The 18,399-nt window shown below is 38.0% G+C and overlaps 1 protein-coding gene across 2 annotated transcripts in view; it reads left to right on the top strand.

The window, feature by feature from the left end:
• Anln (anillin, actin binding protein) overlaps nt 1-18,399 on the top strand; it is a 47,652-nt gene that overhangs the window by 12,225 nt on the left and 17,028 nt on the right. For both annotated transcript variants that reach the window (XM_070014264.1, XM_070014262.1), the window contains exons 5-19: nt 460-682; nt 4,382-4,572; nt 4,807-4,914; nt 6,520-6,646; nt 10,216-10,326; nt 11,210-11,442; nt 12,647-12,792; nt 13,025-13,172; nt 14,039-14,174; nt 14,706-14,888; nt 15,486-15,612; nt 16,686-16,734; nt 16,831-16,887; nt 17,578-17,616; nt 18,235-18,256. In XM_070014264.1, coding sequence (XP_069870365.1) covers nt 460-682; nt 4,382-4,572; nt 4,807-4,914; nt 6,520-6,646; nt 10,216-10,326; nt 11,210-11,442; nt 12,647-12,792; nt 13,025-13,172; nt 14,039-14,174; nt 14,706-14,888; nt 15,486-15,612; nt 16,686-16,734; nt 16,831-16,887; nt 17,578-17,616; nt 18,235-18,256 — 1,900 coding nt within the window. The remainder of the gene's footprint in view (nt 1-459; nt 683-4,381; nt 4,573-4,806; nt 4,915-6,519; nt 6,647-10,215; nt 10,327-11,209; nt 11,443-12,646; nt 12,793-13,024; nt 13,173-14,038; nt 14,175-14,705; nt 14,889-15,485; nt 15,613-16,685; nt 16,735-16,830; nt 16,888-17,577; nt 17,617-18,234; nt 18,257-18,399) is intronic.

Below are 18,399 nucleotides of genomic sequence, written 5' to 3'. Positions count from 1 at the left end.
AATTACCATTAAGTTACATGTCTAAAATGTATATGAAACATAAATGAGTTTTATGCTTAGACTTGGGGATCAACTCATGCCAAAATTCTTAAAAAGTATGAAATTTCAGACACTGGTTCCAGGGATTTCAGATAAGTGATACTCAACCTATCTCTTGTTAAATTGATGTTTTATTAAAAATGAAATGTGGTTTAATAAAGGTACTAATAAAGGCATACTAATAAAGGCATAACATTTTATAAAATAACTGTCCTCCTAACATTTAATTACCTATCAATATATTATATATGACTTATTACCAGTTTTTTAAGCTGATCTTTTCAAAATAATTCAATGTAGTTTGATCTGTGAGAGAGCAATTTTTTTTCCGTAAGTCTTAGGCTGCCAAGTAAATGGGAGTTGAGTTCTTTGAGTTCTTTGAGACTATGAATGTTCACTGTTAATGTTGTCATGTTTCAGAAAGATACTTTGTCTCCAGTGAAATCTGCTGCATCCATCACCACTACAAAAAATTACGAGGTTCAAAATCCTGAGCTACTTCAGAAAACTCCAGTTAGTCCTTTGAGAACAGGGGCGTCAAAAACAGCTGTGAAGTCAGGTTTGTCCCAGATAGTTCAGTCCAGAGAAGAAAGCAGAGAAATTTGTCTGCAGCCTCAATCCAAAGACAAATCTACAACACCAGGTTATGTATTAAAAGCAAATAAACGAACCTAAAGTTATTCAAGGTAGCTGTTCTCAGCAATCTTAATGTCCATTTGTGAATTGTAGAGGATTGGTTTGTTGAAACAAGTGCTCTAATGTTCCAAATAAGACTTCTTACTAAGCTTTAATTAATTGAATAAATATTCTTTAGATTAGCTTATTAGCTGGTATATTATAACCTATTTCATTTTAGCTTCTCCAGGATGGTTGTATTGGATGATTTTTTTTCCTAAATTTTCTGATTCAGGAAAGCAGTTTTCTATATATAATGGGGAACTGTTTTGTATCATCATACAACCCTTCTCAGTCCCCATCTGAGGTGAGCCAGCCCTTGAAAGGCAAAGGCTTAGATCAGAAATATTTTCAGGGATTGGATGTTTAATTAAATGTTTCTTTGTATATTACTGGATTCTAGTTTGACGTATGACATGAAGTGGTAATAAGTAACAGGTTGGGTCCTCGAGTAATGGCCACAGATCAAATTATTTTTAAAAAAAATCTCTATTTTTGGCAGTACTACAATTTGAGCTCATAGCCTTATGCTTGGCAGAAAAGTGTTCTGTCACTTGAACCATTCCTCTGGCTCTGAAATTATTTTTATTTTATTTAAAATTTTTAAATTGTTATTTTAAATTGTTATTATAAAGGTGATGTATAGAGGGGTATAGTTATATGTCAGATAATGAGAACATGTCTTTTTGGACAATGTCACTCTTTCCTTTGCTCTCCCAGTTTTTTCCTCCTGTCCCTATCCATAAGTTATATAGTTTGTGTATACAGTGAGTACTAAATTTATTTTTAAATGATTTTGATTTAGTATGTGAATTCTGTTATTAAGTGACATTAACCAATCAAAAAAGACAAAAAGAACACAGAAAGGTCAAGTGGGGCATAGTGTCACATGTCTGGTACCTCCCTCCCCCCAACAGAGCTGGTTTTATGGTTTTACTTTATTTATCGCGCACGCGCGTGCGTGCGTGCGTGCATGTGTGTGTGTGTGTTAATTGTACCAAGGGGTTTCCCTATGGCTTTTCTCTTTCCTTGCCTGGTTTGAAGGTTTTCTGAGACATCCCTCATTTGATCCTATTAAGGCCTTGGCTCCCTGGGGTCCTTCCTCTGCTCTGTGTGCTTTGTGGCTTAAGGATGCACTCAACATACCTGCAGCCCCAGTGATGGATTATGGGCCTAGAAACAGGATAGCCTCCTACTCCACTCCCACACTCCCACTCCTGGGACCCAGTCTACTCTGTTCTTTCCAGACCCTTTCCCAGCTAGACAAATTTCAGGCATCTGGCCCAGCTGTGTAGTGAGGGTGTTCAGGACTGTAGTCGTGATGGGGGATGAAGCTCCTGGCATTAGACATCACAAATGGGGTTCCTTTTCTCTCAGATCAAATTGTTTCTTTTGTTTTTTTCCAAACAAATTTTATTGGAACAACCATATCCATTTATTTACATGTTTTTTTTGTGGTTGCTTTCATGTAGAGTTAAAAGTAGTCACTATCAGCGCTGTGACTCAAGTGGTAGAGCGCTAGCCTTGAGCTGAAGAGCTGAGGGACAGTGCTCAGGCCCAGAGTTCAAGCCCCATGACCGGACCCCCCCCCCAAAAAAAAAAAAAAAAAGCTAAGTGAAATTGTTTTAAAGTGGTGAGTGGGGGGCTGGGAAGATGGCTCAGTGGTAGAGCGCTTGCCTTGCATGCATGAGGCCCTGGGTTTGATTCCTCAGCACCACATAAGAAAAAAGCCGGAAGTGGCGCTGTGGCTCAAGTGGTAGAGCGCTAGCCTTGAGCTGAAGAGCTGAGGGACAGTGCCCAGGCCCAGAGTTCAGGCCCCACGACCAGACCCAAAAAGAAAAAGAAAAAAAAAAAAAATAAAGTGGTGAGTGGGATAAGGGAAAGTAATGAATGGGGAGAGATAAAGTTGGCTGGAATATATTGTACACATGAATTCCTCCTTGTAAAACTAATGGAGGCTAATGAAAATACTAAATAAATTTCAAAAATGTTTAAAATGAGTTAGGCACAGCTACTCAGGAAACAGAGATTACATTTTGAGGCCAGTGTGGGCAGAAGGTTTGCATAACTCTACCTCAACAATTAACTGGGCATAATGGTTCATTCCTGTGATCTCAGCCATATGGGAGGTATAAGTAGGGGTATTCTGTTCCAGTCTAGCCTTGGGCAAAAAGATGAGATCCTATCCAAAAAACTAAAGTAAAAAGGATGGAATGTTGATTCAAGTGGTGAAATGCCTGCTTAACAAGTTGGAGGTTTTGAGATCAAACCCTACTACTATAGAAGATAACTTTAAAATATTTAAAATAATAAATTTTATTTTCTACATATTTATCACATTTAAAAACTTAAAACCACCCTGGGTACTAGTGGCTCACACCTGTAATCCTAGCTGCTTAGAAGGTTGGAATCTGAGGATCAAGATTTGAAGACTTATTTGCAGTATAAGCAGAAAATGTCAGATAAGTTGATGTTAGGGAAATGAACCCTAAGATATGTATTCAAATGTTTTTTTTCTTTCATGCGATTGTTTCTAACACATTTATGAGATTATTTCTTTGTTGCTTTGTATGTCCCTCCCCCACGGTATAACCCCTGCTTTCACTATATTTGATGTCAGTATAATTTGTGGAGGGGAAGGGGAAAAACAAATTGTTTAAATAGGGATACAGGTGGACCCATTGCAACAATGAGATGTACAAGTCATTTTGTCGAAAACAAACTTTACAACTTTGGTGGGTGGGGGGAGGGCAGGGACGGGGGGGTGGGGAGGATGGGAAGGGATGGGAAGGGGAAACAAAGGAGGAGGCTACAATGCTTGATAAGAAATGTACTCATTATCTTGCCCATGTAATTGTAACCCCTCTGTACAGTATTTTTATAATAAAAAAATAAAAAAAATAGTCACTATCATGCCATGTACAGGACAGTATTTGGCAACCTGTGATATGGTTAAGACTGGTTTTTACATAGCATAGATCTAGAATTCTCTGGATGGAGGGGTTGATGTACATACACAACTGTCCCCCTATGGTGTATACTTTATACTTAAAGTATACTTTACACTTAAAGAAATAAGTACTGTTTTCAATAGACTATAAAATCAGTCCTTTGATGAGGGTTAATTTATACTTTTTTTTTTGAGAAGTAAAAGGAAGAACTTCCAGATTGTTATGTTATACTTCCTGAAAACAGAATAAAATAAATTGGACTGGAGAAATGTAAAGAGTTAGAAGTTATCATGGCTAGAATACTTCTTGGTTAAGGTAGATTTGTTAGTTCTTATATAATTAATTTCTAATCCCTTAAGTTCTGATTGCTCAGTTTGAGTGTTCTCTACCCCCCACTGTCTTTTCACTGTTTTGAAAGTACCTTTTTCTCTTTTTTTTCCTTTCTCCTTGTCCCACTGGGGATTGGACCTAAGGCTTCACACATGCTAGACAAGTATGTGAAGCTATATTTATTCTGAGCACTATTTCTTTTTTTAAACTAAAAACTCTAAAATACATTTTAGGAAATGTAATTTTTTGAAGTATTTTTCATAAGTTCTTTTGTGAATGAATATTTCTAGTAGAATCAAGACATAGATTTTAGAACTTTCTTCCACAGATATTGCAAGTTAGTAGTTATTCTGAATAGGCTTCAAAACTGCATGTGTTTTCTGCAGGAGGGAGAGGAATTAAGCCTTTCCTAGAGCGCTTTGGAGAGCGTTGTCAAGAACACAGCAAGGGAAGCCCACCTCGGGGCACCTCCCAGAGGACCCCTGTCATCACTCCAAACACAAAGGCCATCCAAGAGCGATTGTTCCGGCAGAATGGAGGCTCATCGACTGCCCATGTAGCTGAGCAGCTCAAGCAGGTGTGCACTGTTCATCATAGGGTCTTGGCATGGGGCCTGGGGGGGACAGGTGAGGGGGGTGTTTAAAGCCCCTTCATTATCACTTGCTGCAAATTGGGAATGATATCCTATATTCTACATATTGTGAGCTTTTCCATTTTAAAGTGGAAGACAAGGAAAGCTTTATATAGTGCTTGGCTGTTGCTCTTCAGTATGTAACTGACTCTCATATAAAATACTATTTTGGTGATTTAGGAGCGTCAGAAAGAACTAGCATGTCTTCGAGGCAGATTTGACAAGGGCAATTTATGGAGTGCCGAAAAAGACAAAAGCTCCAGAAGCAAACAACTAGACCCCAACCAGGTAATGTAAATAGGAAGTAGAAGACTGTATTTGGTGGCAGAGTTGTCTTGAGATGTCATTTGTAGTTTGGTATCATAGAATAATTTATAAGCACTTTCTATTTCTAGATGAATGTGACCCTTTCCATTCGTAGACCACTTAAGTGATAAACAAAATAACTGCTTTTTTTTTTTTTTCCTGTCATGGGGCCTAAATTCTGGGCCTGGGTGCCTTCCCTCAGCTCTTCAGCTCACGGTGAGCACTCTACCACTTGAGCCACAGCGCCACTTTTGTTTTTTTCTGCTTATGTGGTGCTTATGTGGAAGCAAACCTAGGGCCTCATGCAAGCAAGACAAGCACTGTACCACTGAGCCACCTTCCCAGCCCAGTAATTGCTTTTTTAACCCTATTTAACCCTTCAAGCTCTTCATATTCACTGAGGATGCTAAAATCAAGCAAGAGGTATTTTCATTATTCAATTTCAGATTCCTTGTTATACTCTGCTTAGATGCTGGCTCTAAAATGTTTCCTAGAGTCTACCTTTCTCATTGAATTATTTACTTCTCCTCAAATAACATACAGATTGCAATTCTTTTTTTCTTTTCACTTACTGTAGGATTTCCTTTTCCTCTGTTCTAGTCAGTACTAAGCTAGGATTCTAAGCCGACCTTAGGTATTGTGAATATTGATTCCTAATTCCTGAGTACTGATCCACCATAAGAGAAAGTAGAACATTGTAAGATTCTATCTTCCTTTGTAGCCCAAACTGACTTCTAACTTGTAGTCCATTGGTGTCAGCCAACTGAATGGTGGGATTATAGACATGTAACCTCATGCCTGGCTCCTTGTGTTTTCAGAGCTTTCGTTTAAGCCTTAAAGAGTGAGTATAGGACTGGGAAGGTGGCTCAGTGGTAGAGTGCTTGCCTTGCATGCATGAGGCCCTGGGTTCGATTCCTCAGCACCACATAACCAGAAAAAGCCAGAAGTGGCAGTGTGGCTTAAGTGGTAGAGTGCTTGCCTTGAGCTGAAGAGCTGAGGGATAGCACCCAGGCCCAGAGTTCAGGCCCCACGACCAACCAAAAAAAAAAAAAAAAGTGAGTATAGTTATTTTCCTTTAGCACCTTAATTGTTTGTTAATTTACTCATCAAAATGTTTGAGTGCTTGCTTACTGTGTGTGTGTGTGTGTGTGTGTGTGTGTGTGTGTGTGTGTGTGTGTGTGTGTGTGTGTGTGTGTGTGTGTGTGTGTGTGTGTGTGTGTGTGTGTGTGTGTGTGTGTGTGTGTGTGTGTGTGTGTGTGTGTGTGTGTGTGTGTGTGTGTAGCACAGAAACAGTTTACTCTCAAAGTTACTGTAGCCTAGGCTCAATTTGAACTCAGCAGTTTCCTTTGCCAGCCTCTCTAGAGCTGGAATTAAAGGTGTGCAGTTATATCAAAGAAATTTTCATTCCCTAAAAAAGATTTACATACTTGGAATTACCAGTACTCTGAACAAGCTGGAGGACCTGTGTTTTGAACAGGGCTAGGCCTCTTCACAAACATTCTAATATCCTTGTTCCATCTGACAACATTTAACTAGATAAGAGTTGTAGTCCAAGAAGCAGAGTTTACCTCTATTTGTTCTTTGCAGGAAGTTGGCCATCAGAACACTCCCCTCAAAAAGCATCAAGGTGGTTCAAATACTCAGTCACTTCCATTAACAGACCAGGTACCGGAAAATCTGACTCCAGGAAAAGCTTCTAGTACTGAACCTACAGGTAAGTGTTTTCTAATTGCACTTCCCTTAAAATGTAGATTTCAGCTCACTGTAATCTTGGTAATTGGACTAGAAAGCAGGAGTTACATAGCTTAGCTATGGTAAATAATGCTGCAGTGAACATAGGTGTGCTGGTAGCTTTAGTGTGGCCTTGTTTGTGATCATTTGGGTAAATGCCCAGGACTGGAATTACTGGATCATAGGGGAGCTCTAAGTTTAGTCTTTTGAGGAACCTTCATACTGCTTTCCAGAGTGGTTGAACCAGTTTATATTCCCACGAACAGTGTAGTAGCATTCCCTTTTGGCCACTTCCCCACCAGCCTCTGTTATTGTTTGTTTTCTTGATAATGGCCATCCTAACTGGGGTGAGGTGGAATCTCATTGTATTTTTGATGTGTGTTTCTTTTATGGCCGGAGATGTTGAACATTTCTTCGTGTATCTGTTGGCTATTCTTATTTCCTTTCCAGAGAAGGCTCTTTTTATTTCTTTAGACCACTTACTAATGGGGTGGTTGTTTCTTTAAGGATTTGTTATTGGTGGGGGGGTTAATTTTTTTGAGCTCTGATATGGAACCAACCCAAATGCCCTTCAGTAGATGAATGGATCAGGAAAATGTGGTATATAAACACAATGGAATTCTATGCTTCTGTCAAAAAGAATGACATCTCCCCATTCATAAGGAAATGGAAAGACTTGGGAAAAAAATCATAGTAAGTGAAATGAGACAGACCCAAAGAAACATAGGCTCCATGGTTTCTCTCATTAGTAATAATTAGTATATGTCTAGGATAGTTCTAGCAGAGGATTATCATAGCTCAATAGTGTGTACATATGACCATATAAAATGATGCCAATCAAAATATACTCCAAGATATGGAAACCAGAGGGGTTTCTTTGTGTTGTTTTTTAATGTACTGTGTGAAGTTATTTTTTTGTTCTTTCTTTTTTCCTTTGGTTTATCCCCTGTTGTCACTGTTTTTGATTCTGGTACCCTGTGTCTAATATATATACATTTGTCTGATTTGGGGAATGAAAGAGGAATGACAAAATGGTGAGATAAATAACAAAAAGTGAACTAATGCAACTCAAAAAATACTATGTTGGAAATGAACTTTACAACATGGTGGGGAGGGAAAGTGGGAGAAAAATGAGGGACAGGGTAAGACTGTTCAATAGGAAATGTACTCATTACCTTACTTATATAACTGTAACCCCTCTGTACATCACCTTTACAATAAAATAAAATAAAGCAGGAGTTACCTTCACCTGTAAAGGGCAGATGCAGTTCATTTTACTCATTTCCACTAACCATGCAGATGCTTCCCCATGAATTCGCTTTCAGAGTGAGAACTCATATTCTCCCTCCACCCCCATTTCTCTCCCTCTTCTTCCTAGTTAGCATAGGCTAGCCTTGAACTTAAGATTCAAGATTCTCCTGCCCCTGTCTCCCTGTGACTTACCATGCCTAGAGTTCATGGGCTATGTGCTAGGTATTTATTTTTTTATGGTACCTTGGATTTTATCCAGGGCTTTCATCTGCTAGACAAATACTCTACCACTTGGAGCATGTCTCTTGGCTATAACTTTTTTTTTTTTGAGAAACATTCAATAATATCTGATGAACTGTAAATGTGTGTACCAACTTTAATTCAGCTTTTTTCACAAATGGTCTAGGAACTAGATTCTTGAATTACTATGTAGTTTCTAATATTAATAATGTATATTATAAGAAAACCTAGGTGACATAAATGCCTATCAGAAGACTAAATAAATTGCATTACGTACATGTAATCAAGTACTTTGTAGCGGCCTAGAAGAATAAGGTAGTTTTATAAGATAGTTATTGTAGGCACTTTAGGGAGCCATAGTTTGAAATTTCTTTATTGGGATTAAGTAATTACATAAATTTATTGTGGCATAGTGGTACTTAGCTACTAAGTCACCAACACATTTTAACCTTCACATTGCAAATTGTTATTATCTTGATCTACAAAGCTTATGAACCCTACAGACTTTAACAATAAAACTATTTCTTCCGAATTTGATTTGTACATTTCTTTCCTTTTGCTTAGAGTCAGCTGTTTCCTCTTTCTCTCCCATTTCCTCCCTCCTATCGCCACCCTAAGTTGCTTAGTTCACTTTCATAAAAATCCAGTGCAGCTGATAGGCCCCTCTGCTGTATTTTTTTCACTTGTTTTCCTGTAGTTCTGTGCCCTCCTCCTAGTTTCCCTCAGATGTGAAAATGTATATACCATATATGGGGTCAAGAACATAAAGTCGTCTAGAAACTATATGACAAATTAAGAAGAGGTCCTTTGTTTCTTGGGTCCCATTTACGTTGTCATATCTTGTTGCATTTTGAATCTACATAGTTTGTAATTTTCAATGTACATTTTTTATTTTCAATGTACATTTTTTTATAATCTCTGTTATACTATTATGAATATATATTTTTTTCTTTTTTGGGGTAGAGAGTGTGTATTGAGAATTAGGTCTTGCTATGTAGTTGAGATTGACCTTGAGCTAATGATCATTCTTCTTCAGGCTCTGAGAAATGAGATCACAGGCATGTGCTACCATACCTGGCTAAATGTAATCATTTTGATTGTCAAGTATTGAGAGAGATACTGAACTGATTAAAAGAATCCAGATTGTTAAGTGGTGAGAGATATACCCAACTAATTAAAATAATCTAAGGTTTTGGACACTTTAGATGATGTAATCTGTAATCAGAGATAATTTTGCTTCTTTTCTAATTTGGATACCTTTTATTTCTTTATCTTGCTTTGGCTAGGACTTTCAATACCAGTAAGTAACAGTGAGAACAGGCATCTTCTTGTTTCTGATCTCAGGAAAACTTTGTTTTTCACTTTTGTGTACAGTGTAAGGTTTGTCATGTATGGCCTGAATTGTGCTGGGGTAGTTTTATTGTAGCCTCCGGTTTTCAGTGATTCTTGACATATTTTGTTTTGAAAACCAGAGTACAGAGCAGTATGTGTAGTATGACCACCTTCTGATAAAACACTAAAACAAAAGAATGTGTACATATCCCAAGGGAATGGAAGATGAGTGAAACCAAAAAAAAAAAAATCTGGCAATATTGGTGTCCCTTTTTTCTCTTCTGGTGAGAGATTAAAGCTAGAGCAAGTATTTGGGAGCATTCTCTGTATGTATAGATTTGAATATTTTTGGTGCATATATTTATTTATTTATTTATTTATTTTTATTTTTTATTTTTTTTGTCGGTCATGGGACTTGAACTCTGGGCCTGGGCGCTGTCCCTCAGCTCTTCAGCTCAAGGCGAGCGCTCTACCACTTGAGCTACAGTGCCACTTCCGGTTTTCTGGTGGTTTATTGGAGATAGGAGTCTCACGGTCTCTCCTGCCCGGGCTGGCTTTGAACCGCGATCCTCAGATCTCAGCCTCCTGAGTAGCTAGGATTACAGGCGTGAGCCACCAGCGCCCGGCGGTGCATATATTTATAACAGAATGCGTATGAGTCTTTTAAATTTCCAAGTTATTATATATATGTATATGTATTCATAGGGTCTTTTTCAATTTCTTTTTTAGGTGTTACTGAATGCAAAATGACTAAGTCTAGTCCTCTGAAAATAACGTTGTTTTTAGAAGAGGAAAAGTCCTTAAAAGTAACATCAGATCCAAAGATTGAGCAGCAGACCGGTTGGTTTTTATTCTTTGTTGCTTGCTAATTCTAGACACATTATAAGAAGTAATATATTGATGGAGCCATGTGTTCCCATGAGTTGTGTTCTCTCTTTTAAAAATGTCTTGTAATTTCATAATATTCCAGGTTAGGAAATGCTATAGCTTCTGTTAGGATGTGAAGATGTGTGGTGTGCCATGGTTAGAGTTATTGTTAGATTACAGACTCCTGTGAACATCTGGTCGAGACCCTCACCCCCTCCCCCCCCCCCCACACACAATTGTATCAGATCAGGTGGTAAAGGGGTTAGTGACCTAAAGACTTACTGTGAGCTTTTAATAATTTTCTATTGCTGTCTGCTGTGTGAAATAATAGAAAAGTAGTTTAAAAGAACACTTTGAAAGTGAATCTTTTGTGTGTGTGTTTGTGTGCGTGTACCTGTATTAGGGCTTGAACTCAGGGCCTGGGTACTGTCCCTTAGATTTTTCGCTCTGGGCTAGCACTCTACCACTTGAGCCACAGCTCCATTTCTGGCCTTTTGGTGGTTATTTGAAGAAAAAGGGCTCATGGTATTTCCTGTGTGGGCTGATTTTGAATCATAGTCCTCAGATCTTAGCCTCCTGGGTAGCTAGAATTATATATGAGCCATTGATTCTAGGCTTTCATACTCTTAAGTTCAGGACATTCAATCAACTTTTCGTAGATTTAACCTTCATTTCTTAGAAAATGTCATTGGAACTTTAAGAATTGTCTTGGTTTCATGTATTAGTACTGTTTTCTTTTTTATTTAGGCTTTTTCCTGTGTTTATTTAGTAAACATGTGAATATTAGGTCTTCTTTGCTGCCCCTTTAATTCTTAAAGGTCTAACCCTAGTATTCATACACCAAAATATCTTTCAGAAGTGGTACGTGAAATTGAAATGAGTGTGGACGATGATATCAATAGTTCGAAAGTCATCAATGACATCTTCAGTGATGTCCTAGAGGAAGGTGAGCTGGATGTGGGAAAGAGCCAGGAGGAAGAGGACCAAGTGGAAGGCGAGAACACTGACGAGCAGGAAGATGCTCTCAACATCTCCTCCATGTCCCTACTTGCTCCCTTAGCACAGACGGTGGGCGTAGTGAATCCTGAGGTGAGATGCCAGGAGGTCCTGGCATAGATGATTTGAGTAATATAGGGATAAGACCATTCCTTTTTAGTTGTTGCTGCTCTTTAAGAGAATATAAAAGGCTTCACTTGTACCTTGTGAGCTCTCTCCTTCTCTCCTCTCTTGCTCCTCTCTCTCTTTCCTCTCCCCCTCTCTCTGCTTCTGTCTGTCAGTCTCTCTCCCTCCCTCCCTCCCTCCTATCATGAGGCTAGAACTCAGGACTTAGACCTTGTCCCTGAGTGCTTTCACACATTTTGAGCCACAGCTCCACTTCCATCTTCTGGGCTTTAGATAATATTGCTCAATGGGCTGTAATCCTGCTGTGGCATTTACTCATTGTTATTTCTCCCTTTGGTGTCATAGTCTCCTGATCTAAACTAGGTTAATCATTATGCCTGCATCAAACCAGTATTGAGCTGCATGTGTGGGACTAATACTCTCTGAGAGCCGTTAGTAGCTGTAGATCAAAAGAAATTGAGTAAACTGCTCCTTTGGAGCTTGGTTCAATTAGGTCTACTATCTATATATCTATGTCTCCCTGTATCTATCTATGTGTCTATTTATTATTTTTGTGCTGCTGCTAGACTGGCGAGGGTGATTTCTCTGAGATTTTTGTAGTCAAGGCTAGTGCTCTACCAACCTGAGCCACAGTTGCACTTCCTGTTTTTTGGTGGTTAATTGGAGATAAGAGTCTCAAGGACTTTCCTGTATGGGCTGGCTTTGAATTACAGCCCTCCGATATCAGTGTCCTGAGTAGGTGGGATTATAAGTTCCTAGGTAGATTTATTTTTACAAAGAATATCCTGTGTTGCTTATTCATTTGCTTATTCCTGTGTGCTTATTCATTTGCTTTTTCACAAATTTTCTCATTTTGCTTTGTTTTTATTATTTATTTATGACTTAATTGAATTAATTTATTTTCTCAAGATTAAATAAACAAATTATTTAGAAACAGTTACTAGCCTATAACTGATAAGCATTAATAGATGCTGTACATAACTTCACCAATATTTGAATGCTGAGTATGGTGGTTCTCTTCCGCACACTCAGCACATGGGAGGCTAAGGCAGGAGAGTGGCAAGGTTCAGACCAGTCTAGGTACAGATTGGAGGAATCTATCTAAAAAACAAAATGGAAAAAATGGAATATCTAATAAAGTTGAAAAAAAATATTACCTTTTTTCCTATAGAGTTTTGTCTCCTCACCTAAACTGGAATTGGAAGACCCTAGCCTCAGTGATGAAAGTCCCAAGCCGGGAAAATTCCAGAGAACCCGAGTCCCTCGAGCTGAGTCTGGTGATAGCATTAGTTCTGAGGACCGAGGCCTTCTTTACAGGTAAGGATATAGGGGAGGCATGCACTCACTCAGGGTCATAGTCTACATGGATAATTTTGTTCATAACTCATCTGTTTCAAGTTTGTAATAACTTTTCAGCCTCTTTTCACCAAAGGGCATCTCCATGCTGGTGAAATGTTTAATATTATTGTCAGATTCTACTGATACATTCAATAGGATTATTTTCAGTGTGTTTTTGGACTTCTAACTATGATTTTTTTTCCCCCTGAAGCATTGATGCTTATAGGTCTCAGAGGTTCAAAGAAACAGAGCGCCCTTCAATAAAGCAAGTGATAGTTCGGAAAGAAGATGTTACATCAAGATTAGATGAAAAAAAGAATGATTTTTCTGGTCACATTAATATCAAACAGAAGATGCAGGTATGTGCTTCTGTGTGGAGGTTGTGAATTCTACTCTGTGATATTCATGGCCCTATTCCATTCCTCCCTGTACTCTGATGTCTAGAGTGGTGTCTGACACAGAAAACTTCACAAGCCACTCTGGAATTCAGTTTATTTCCAGAAAGGTACTCTTGGAAGCTTGTTTCATATTGTTGAGTGATTGTTTAAACATGTCTGCCGTAAATATCTTTCAGCTATGACTGTTAAAATTGGAAAACAGTGAAGTGTAAAATTTATTATGCCTCTCAAGGTTTTTTGTCTGAAAGAATGCCAAGTTTAAAAAATATATATATTACATATATATATTATATATATTTTATATCTATACATATCTATATATATCTATATATATTTTATATATTTATTTGTCTGTCTTGGGAGCTTGAACTCAGGGCCCTGGGTACTGTCCCTGAGCTTTTTTTTTTTTCTTTTTTCTCAAGACGAGCACTCTACCACTTGAGCCACAGCACCACTTCCAGCTTTTTTTGTTCGTGTAGTACTAAGGAACTGAACTCAGGGTTTCATGCATGCTAGGCAAGCACTCTACCACTAAGCCACATTCCCAGTCACCTAAATGACAAATTAGATAATCCTAATTTATACTTTGTTAGACATAGCCTTGATTATAATTTTAATAAGCATCAGTTTGAAGTCTCTTCACAGAGAAAAATGTTTATAGTTTAGCCATGTTAAATGTTTTTGCTGTGTAATGTAGAAAGTTGAGCAGTAAAACTATGTTGCCTTTACTCTGAAAAATTTGGAAGTTAATCTGGTTAGATTAGTAAGAATAAAGTGTGAGCTGTACTTACAAGTGTGGACTTTTTCTTCCTCTCTGGTTTCCCTAGGAGCTTAATAATGAAATAAATCTACAGCAGACTGTGATCTACCAAGCGAGCCAGGCCCTCAACTGCTGTGTTGATGAAGAGCATGGGAAAGGGTCCCTGGAAGAAGCAGAAGCCGAGCGACTTCTTCTAATTGCAAGTAGGTGTCACAGAAACAATTTCCCAAAGGCCAGCCAGGCATAACATGTCCTCGGATATAGTCAGAAGTCTTGAGTCTTAAAGATTCTGGAAATCTTTTTCTAATCATCTGTTTCAGTTGAACAGCTTATTCCTTGTACTTATATAAACTGAAATATTTCCATGTAAAATAAATTGTAGTTTACATGAAAAGTAAAAAGCATCTTCATTTACACTCCTGTTTGTCTCTATCCCTTTAGATACATGTACAGTTAAAACAACTCAGATCAGTTTTGTTGTGATGTGTGGTTGTAGTGGGGCATGCTGGAAGGAAAGACACAGGATCTCATCTAGGAAAAGGGATAAACAGTTGGTGTTGTAGTTATGAGGACTTGGTAAATAGATGAGTAATTTGACCCAAATACCTAACACTAGTCATCTTTGGTCTTAAGTATAATTACTGTCTAAGTGCCCTTTCTTGAATAGGCAGACATGTAAGAAAAGTTGCAGTTTTAACATTTGGAATAATATTCACTTGCATATTTCTGCCTAGCTGAGAAGAGAATGCTTCTGATTGATGAGCTGAATAAACTGAAGACTGAAGGGCCTCAGAGGAAGAACAGGACTGGTCCTGCATGCCAGAGTGAATCTGTCGCCTCAAAGGGATCCATCACTTTGTCAGAAATCCGCTTGCCTTTGAAGGCAGATTTTGTCTGTAGCCTGGCTCAGAAACTAGGTATGCTAATTTTGAGTTCCTTCTAGACCACAAACTTAACATGAATTGGATATGGACAAGAGAAGTATATGTAATGCATATATAAAGACACAAAGCTCTTCAGTACTTTTTATCATAATTGGTGCATAAAAGCGAAGGTACGTTTAATAGACAAGATAGGCCATGCTGCAGGGGATGTGGCACATTTTCTCCTAAGATGATATTCTGACAGAATGTGCCATTTGATTTAAGTTAGTCAAGAGTATTGTAGAAGCATATGATTTATTGTACTTCCTCTGTTCAAGTTAAAACTCAACATGCTAGGCCAGGCCCTCGTGGCTCACACCTGTCATCATAGCTACTCTCAGAATGCTGGTATCTGAGGATCATGGTTCGAAGCCAGCAGGGGCAAGATAGTCTGTCAGACTCTTATCTCCAATAAACTACTCAGAAAAAGCCAGAAATGGCACTGAAGCTCAAGTGGTAGAGTGCTAGCTGTGAGCAAACATTTTTATGTAAGTCAATTGAAGTATGATTGTATTCCTTTGGTCTTCCAGAATGCTGGATAGCTGGTCTGATTTTGTTTGTGTAATTATGTAATCTGATTATTTCTTCCAGATGCAGCAAATTACTATTATTTAATTATACTGAAAGCAGGAGCTGAAAATATGGTAGCCACACCGTTAGCAAGTACTTCGAACTCTCTCAATGGCGATGCCCTGACATTCACAACTACATTTACACTGTAAGTGAATCAGGAGTTGGCTTGTTTAGACATGTTTTCCATTTAATAGAGTTAACACAGTTAACTCTAAGCACATAGGTGACATTTAATACCTTTTATGGTGCTCTGATGGAACTCAGGGCCTCATGTGTGCTAGGCACATGCTATAGCATTGAGCTGTGTCCCAGCCGTGACAATTCCTAGAATGAATGCTTTATGTTCATCTTGTATAATGCAGCCTTCACACTCTTTTTTTTTTTAATTTTTATTTTTTGTGAACATACTGTACAGAGGGGTTACAATTACATGGGCAAGATGAGTACATTTCTTATCAATCATTGCAGCCTCCTCCTTTGTTTACCCTTCACATCCCTTCCCAGCCTCCCCCTGTACCCCCCAATCCTCCCCTCCTCCCCCCTCCCCCCCCCGCCTTCAAACTCTTATATATGTTTCTGATGGTATTTTTTCAATGTGATTGTGGATATTTAGTATTTTAAGTATTGTATAGATTAGATCTGCACTACTTTTTTTTTTGGTTCTGGGGCTTGAACTCAGTGCCTGGGTGCTGTCTCTGAGCCTCTTGTGCTTAAGGCTAGTGCTCTACCACTTGTGCCACAGTGCCACTTCTGGGTTTTTTTTGAGTAGTTTATTGGACATAAGAGTCTCTCAGACTTGCCTTCATGGGCAAATGTGATCCTCAGATCTTAGTCTCTTGAGTAGCTAGAATTATACATGAGCCACTGGTGCCCAGCTGCACCAAAAATTTTATACCAGATTTAAATCTTATAATGTACTCTATATCTAGTCTTAATACAAAGTTATTCATACTTAGTGTTAGATTTATTTTGAAATAACTAAGTCAAATCTAATTTGAAAATAAATTGCTACTTGTATTAGATATCTTGAGTTACAAATTCTGAGGAAAATATTTCCGTAAGAAAAAGAATCTACTTGTCTTACCAACTTTTATTGTGTTTAGTTAAAACCACAATGGATTCTTTTATTCTCAGAGCCCCAAAATAGTTGTTTGTCATTATTTTTAGAGACATAACTTAGTTTTTCTTCAGTTATATATAATGCTTTTTTTTTTCCAGGCAAGATGTGTCCAATGATTTTGAAATAAGTATCGAGGTTTACAGTTTGGTAAGCAATTAAGGATTTCTAAAATAACCAATTGTGTGTTTTTCTTAACATTACATAACACATTTTAAGCTAATAATATTTTGGGTTTATGTATAGGTACAAAAGAAAGATTCCTCAGGTCCTGATAAGAAGAAAAAAGCATCAAAGTCCAAGGTGAGAATGACAGAAGTCTAGTGAATATATTACAGTCAGAAATACTGTTGATTATATTAATTTGATGGGTGGTTTGGAGTGACAAGTCCCTACTCTTTGCTTGCTGCCATGTGTAGTGTGAGTACTACATGTGGGTCATTCAGATGGTGCAGGTCCTAAATGGTACACTCAAATAGACATGTGGCAGCTAACGTTTAAAAAGCTGCTAAACCCTCCCCTGATGCTTTTACTAAATTATCTACCACGATGTGGTTATGTGGTCACTTGTGCAGGGTAAGGGTGAAGCCAAAGCTTGGGTCCCCATCTTTCTGGTCCACTCTTGTTTTCCTCCTGTCATGAACATCTTTTCTCTATTCTGACTTTTTGTTGGAAAAAAAAAGAGAAGAAAATTTTATTTAGTTCTAACAAATAGCATCTGTTAAAAACTTTGAATAAGGTAGTAAGGGTTAAGAAAGTAATAGAAGGTGTGAATTTGGTCACAGCACATTACATGCATGTATAGGAATATCACAATGAAACCCTTTGTACAATTAATATACATTAATAAATAGAGAAAAGCATGTTGGGAAAGGCTTCATAAAGGACTTGAATATGATCTAGTCATATTTATTTTTTATATGAGAATATTTGTTGTTTTTAAACTTTGAATCACAATATTTAAGAGGAAACAAATTATACTATCTCTTCTAGACTATTACTCCAAAGAGACTCCTTACATCTATAACCACAGTAAGTATAATTTTTTTTTTTTCGGTTATGGGGCTTGAACTCTGGGCTTGGGCGCCGCTGTCCCTCAGCTCTCCAGCTCAAGGCAAGTGCTTTGCTGCTTGAGCCACAGTGCCACTTCCAGTTTTCTGGCGGTTAATTGGAGATAAGAGTCTCAGGCACTTTCCTGCCTGGGCTGACTTTGAACCGTGATCCTCAGATCTCAGCCTCCTGAGTACTAGGATTACAGGTGTGAGCCACCTGTACCTGGAGTAAGTATAATTTTTAAGAAACTGAGTTCTCTTGAGTTGTCTTCATCTTTCACATATAGTTAGACATTTATTAATGAGTTCTAAATACCCAGGGCAAAGATGATCTTTAAAACATACTAGTAAGTTCTAGTGAGTTCTAGCACTTGGGATATAGAAATAGGAGGATTGTGAATTGAAGGCTAGCTTGGGCTAAATAGCTGGACTCTGTCTTCAAACAAATAAGCAAAACGACATCAGTGGAGGAAATATTCTCAATATTTTTGTAGAGGAAACTTTGCGTGCAATGTAGTTCTTGTAGTAGTGTTACAGTCTTGTACTTAGTATTTAAATCTTCATATCAAATCTTCATATGCCTTTATTTTCTTTTTAGAAAAGCAACCTTCATTCATCAGGTGAGTGAATCCTAAACTATATGAAACTTTAAGGAGAAGAATCATGCACCATCTTATTTATGAGTGTTTACCTTATTTTATGGTGTTTACTTTGGTTTGCTTTGGGATGATATCTTCTGTTCAGGCTTTCTTAGTGTCATGAG

Source organism: Dipodomys merriami, unplaced genomic scaffold (genome assembly GCF_024711535.1).
Source record: "Dipodomys merriami isolate MVZ:Mamm:240054 unplaced genomic scaffold, mDipMer1.0.p SCAF_94, whole genome shotgun sequence".
NCBI classification, from domain to species: domain Eukaryota; kingdom Metazoa; phylum Chordata; class Mammalia; order Rodentia; family Heteromyidae; genus Dipodomys; species Dipodomys merriami.
The sequence above is the reverse complement of the archived record's forward strand: the minus strand, read 5'-3'. Positions and strand labels throughout refer to the sequence as shown.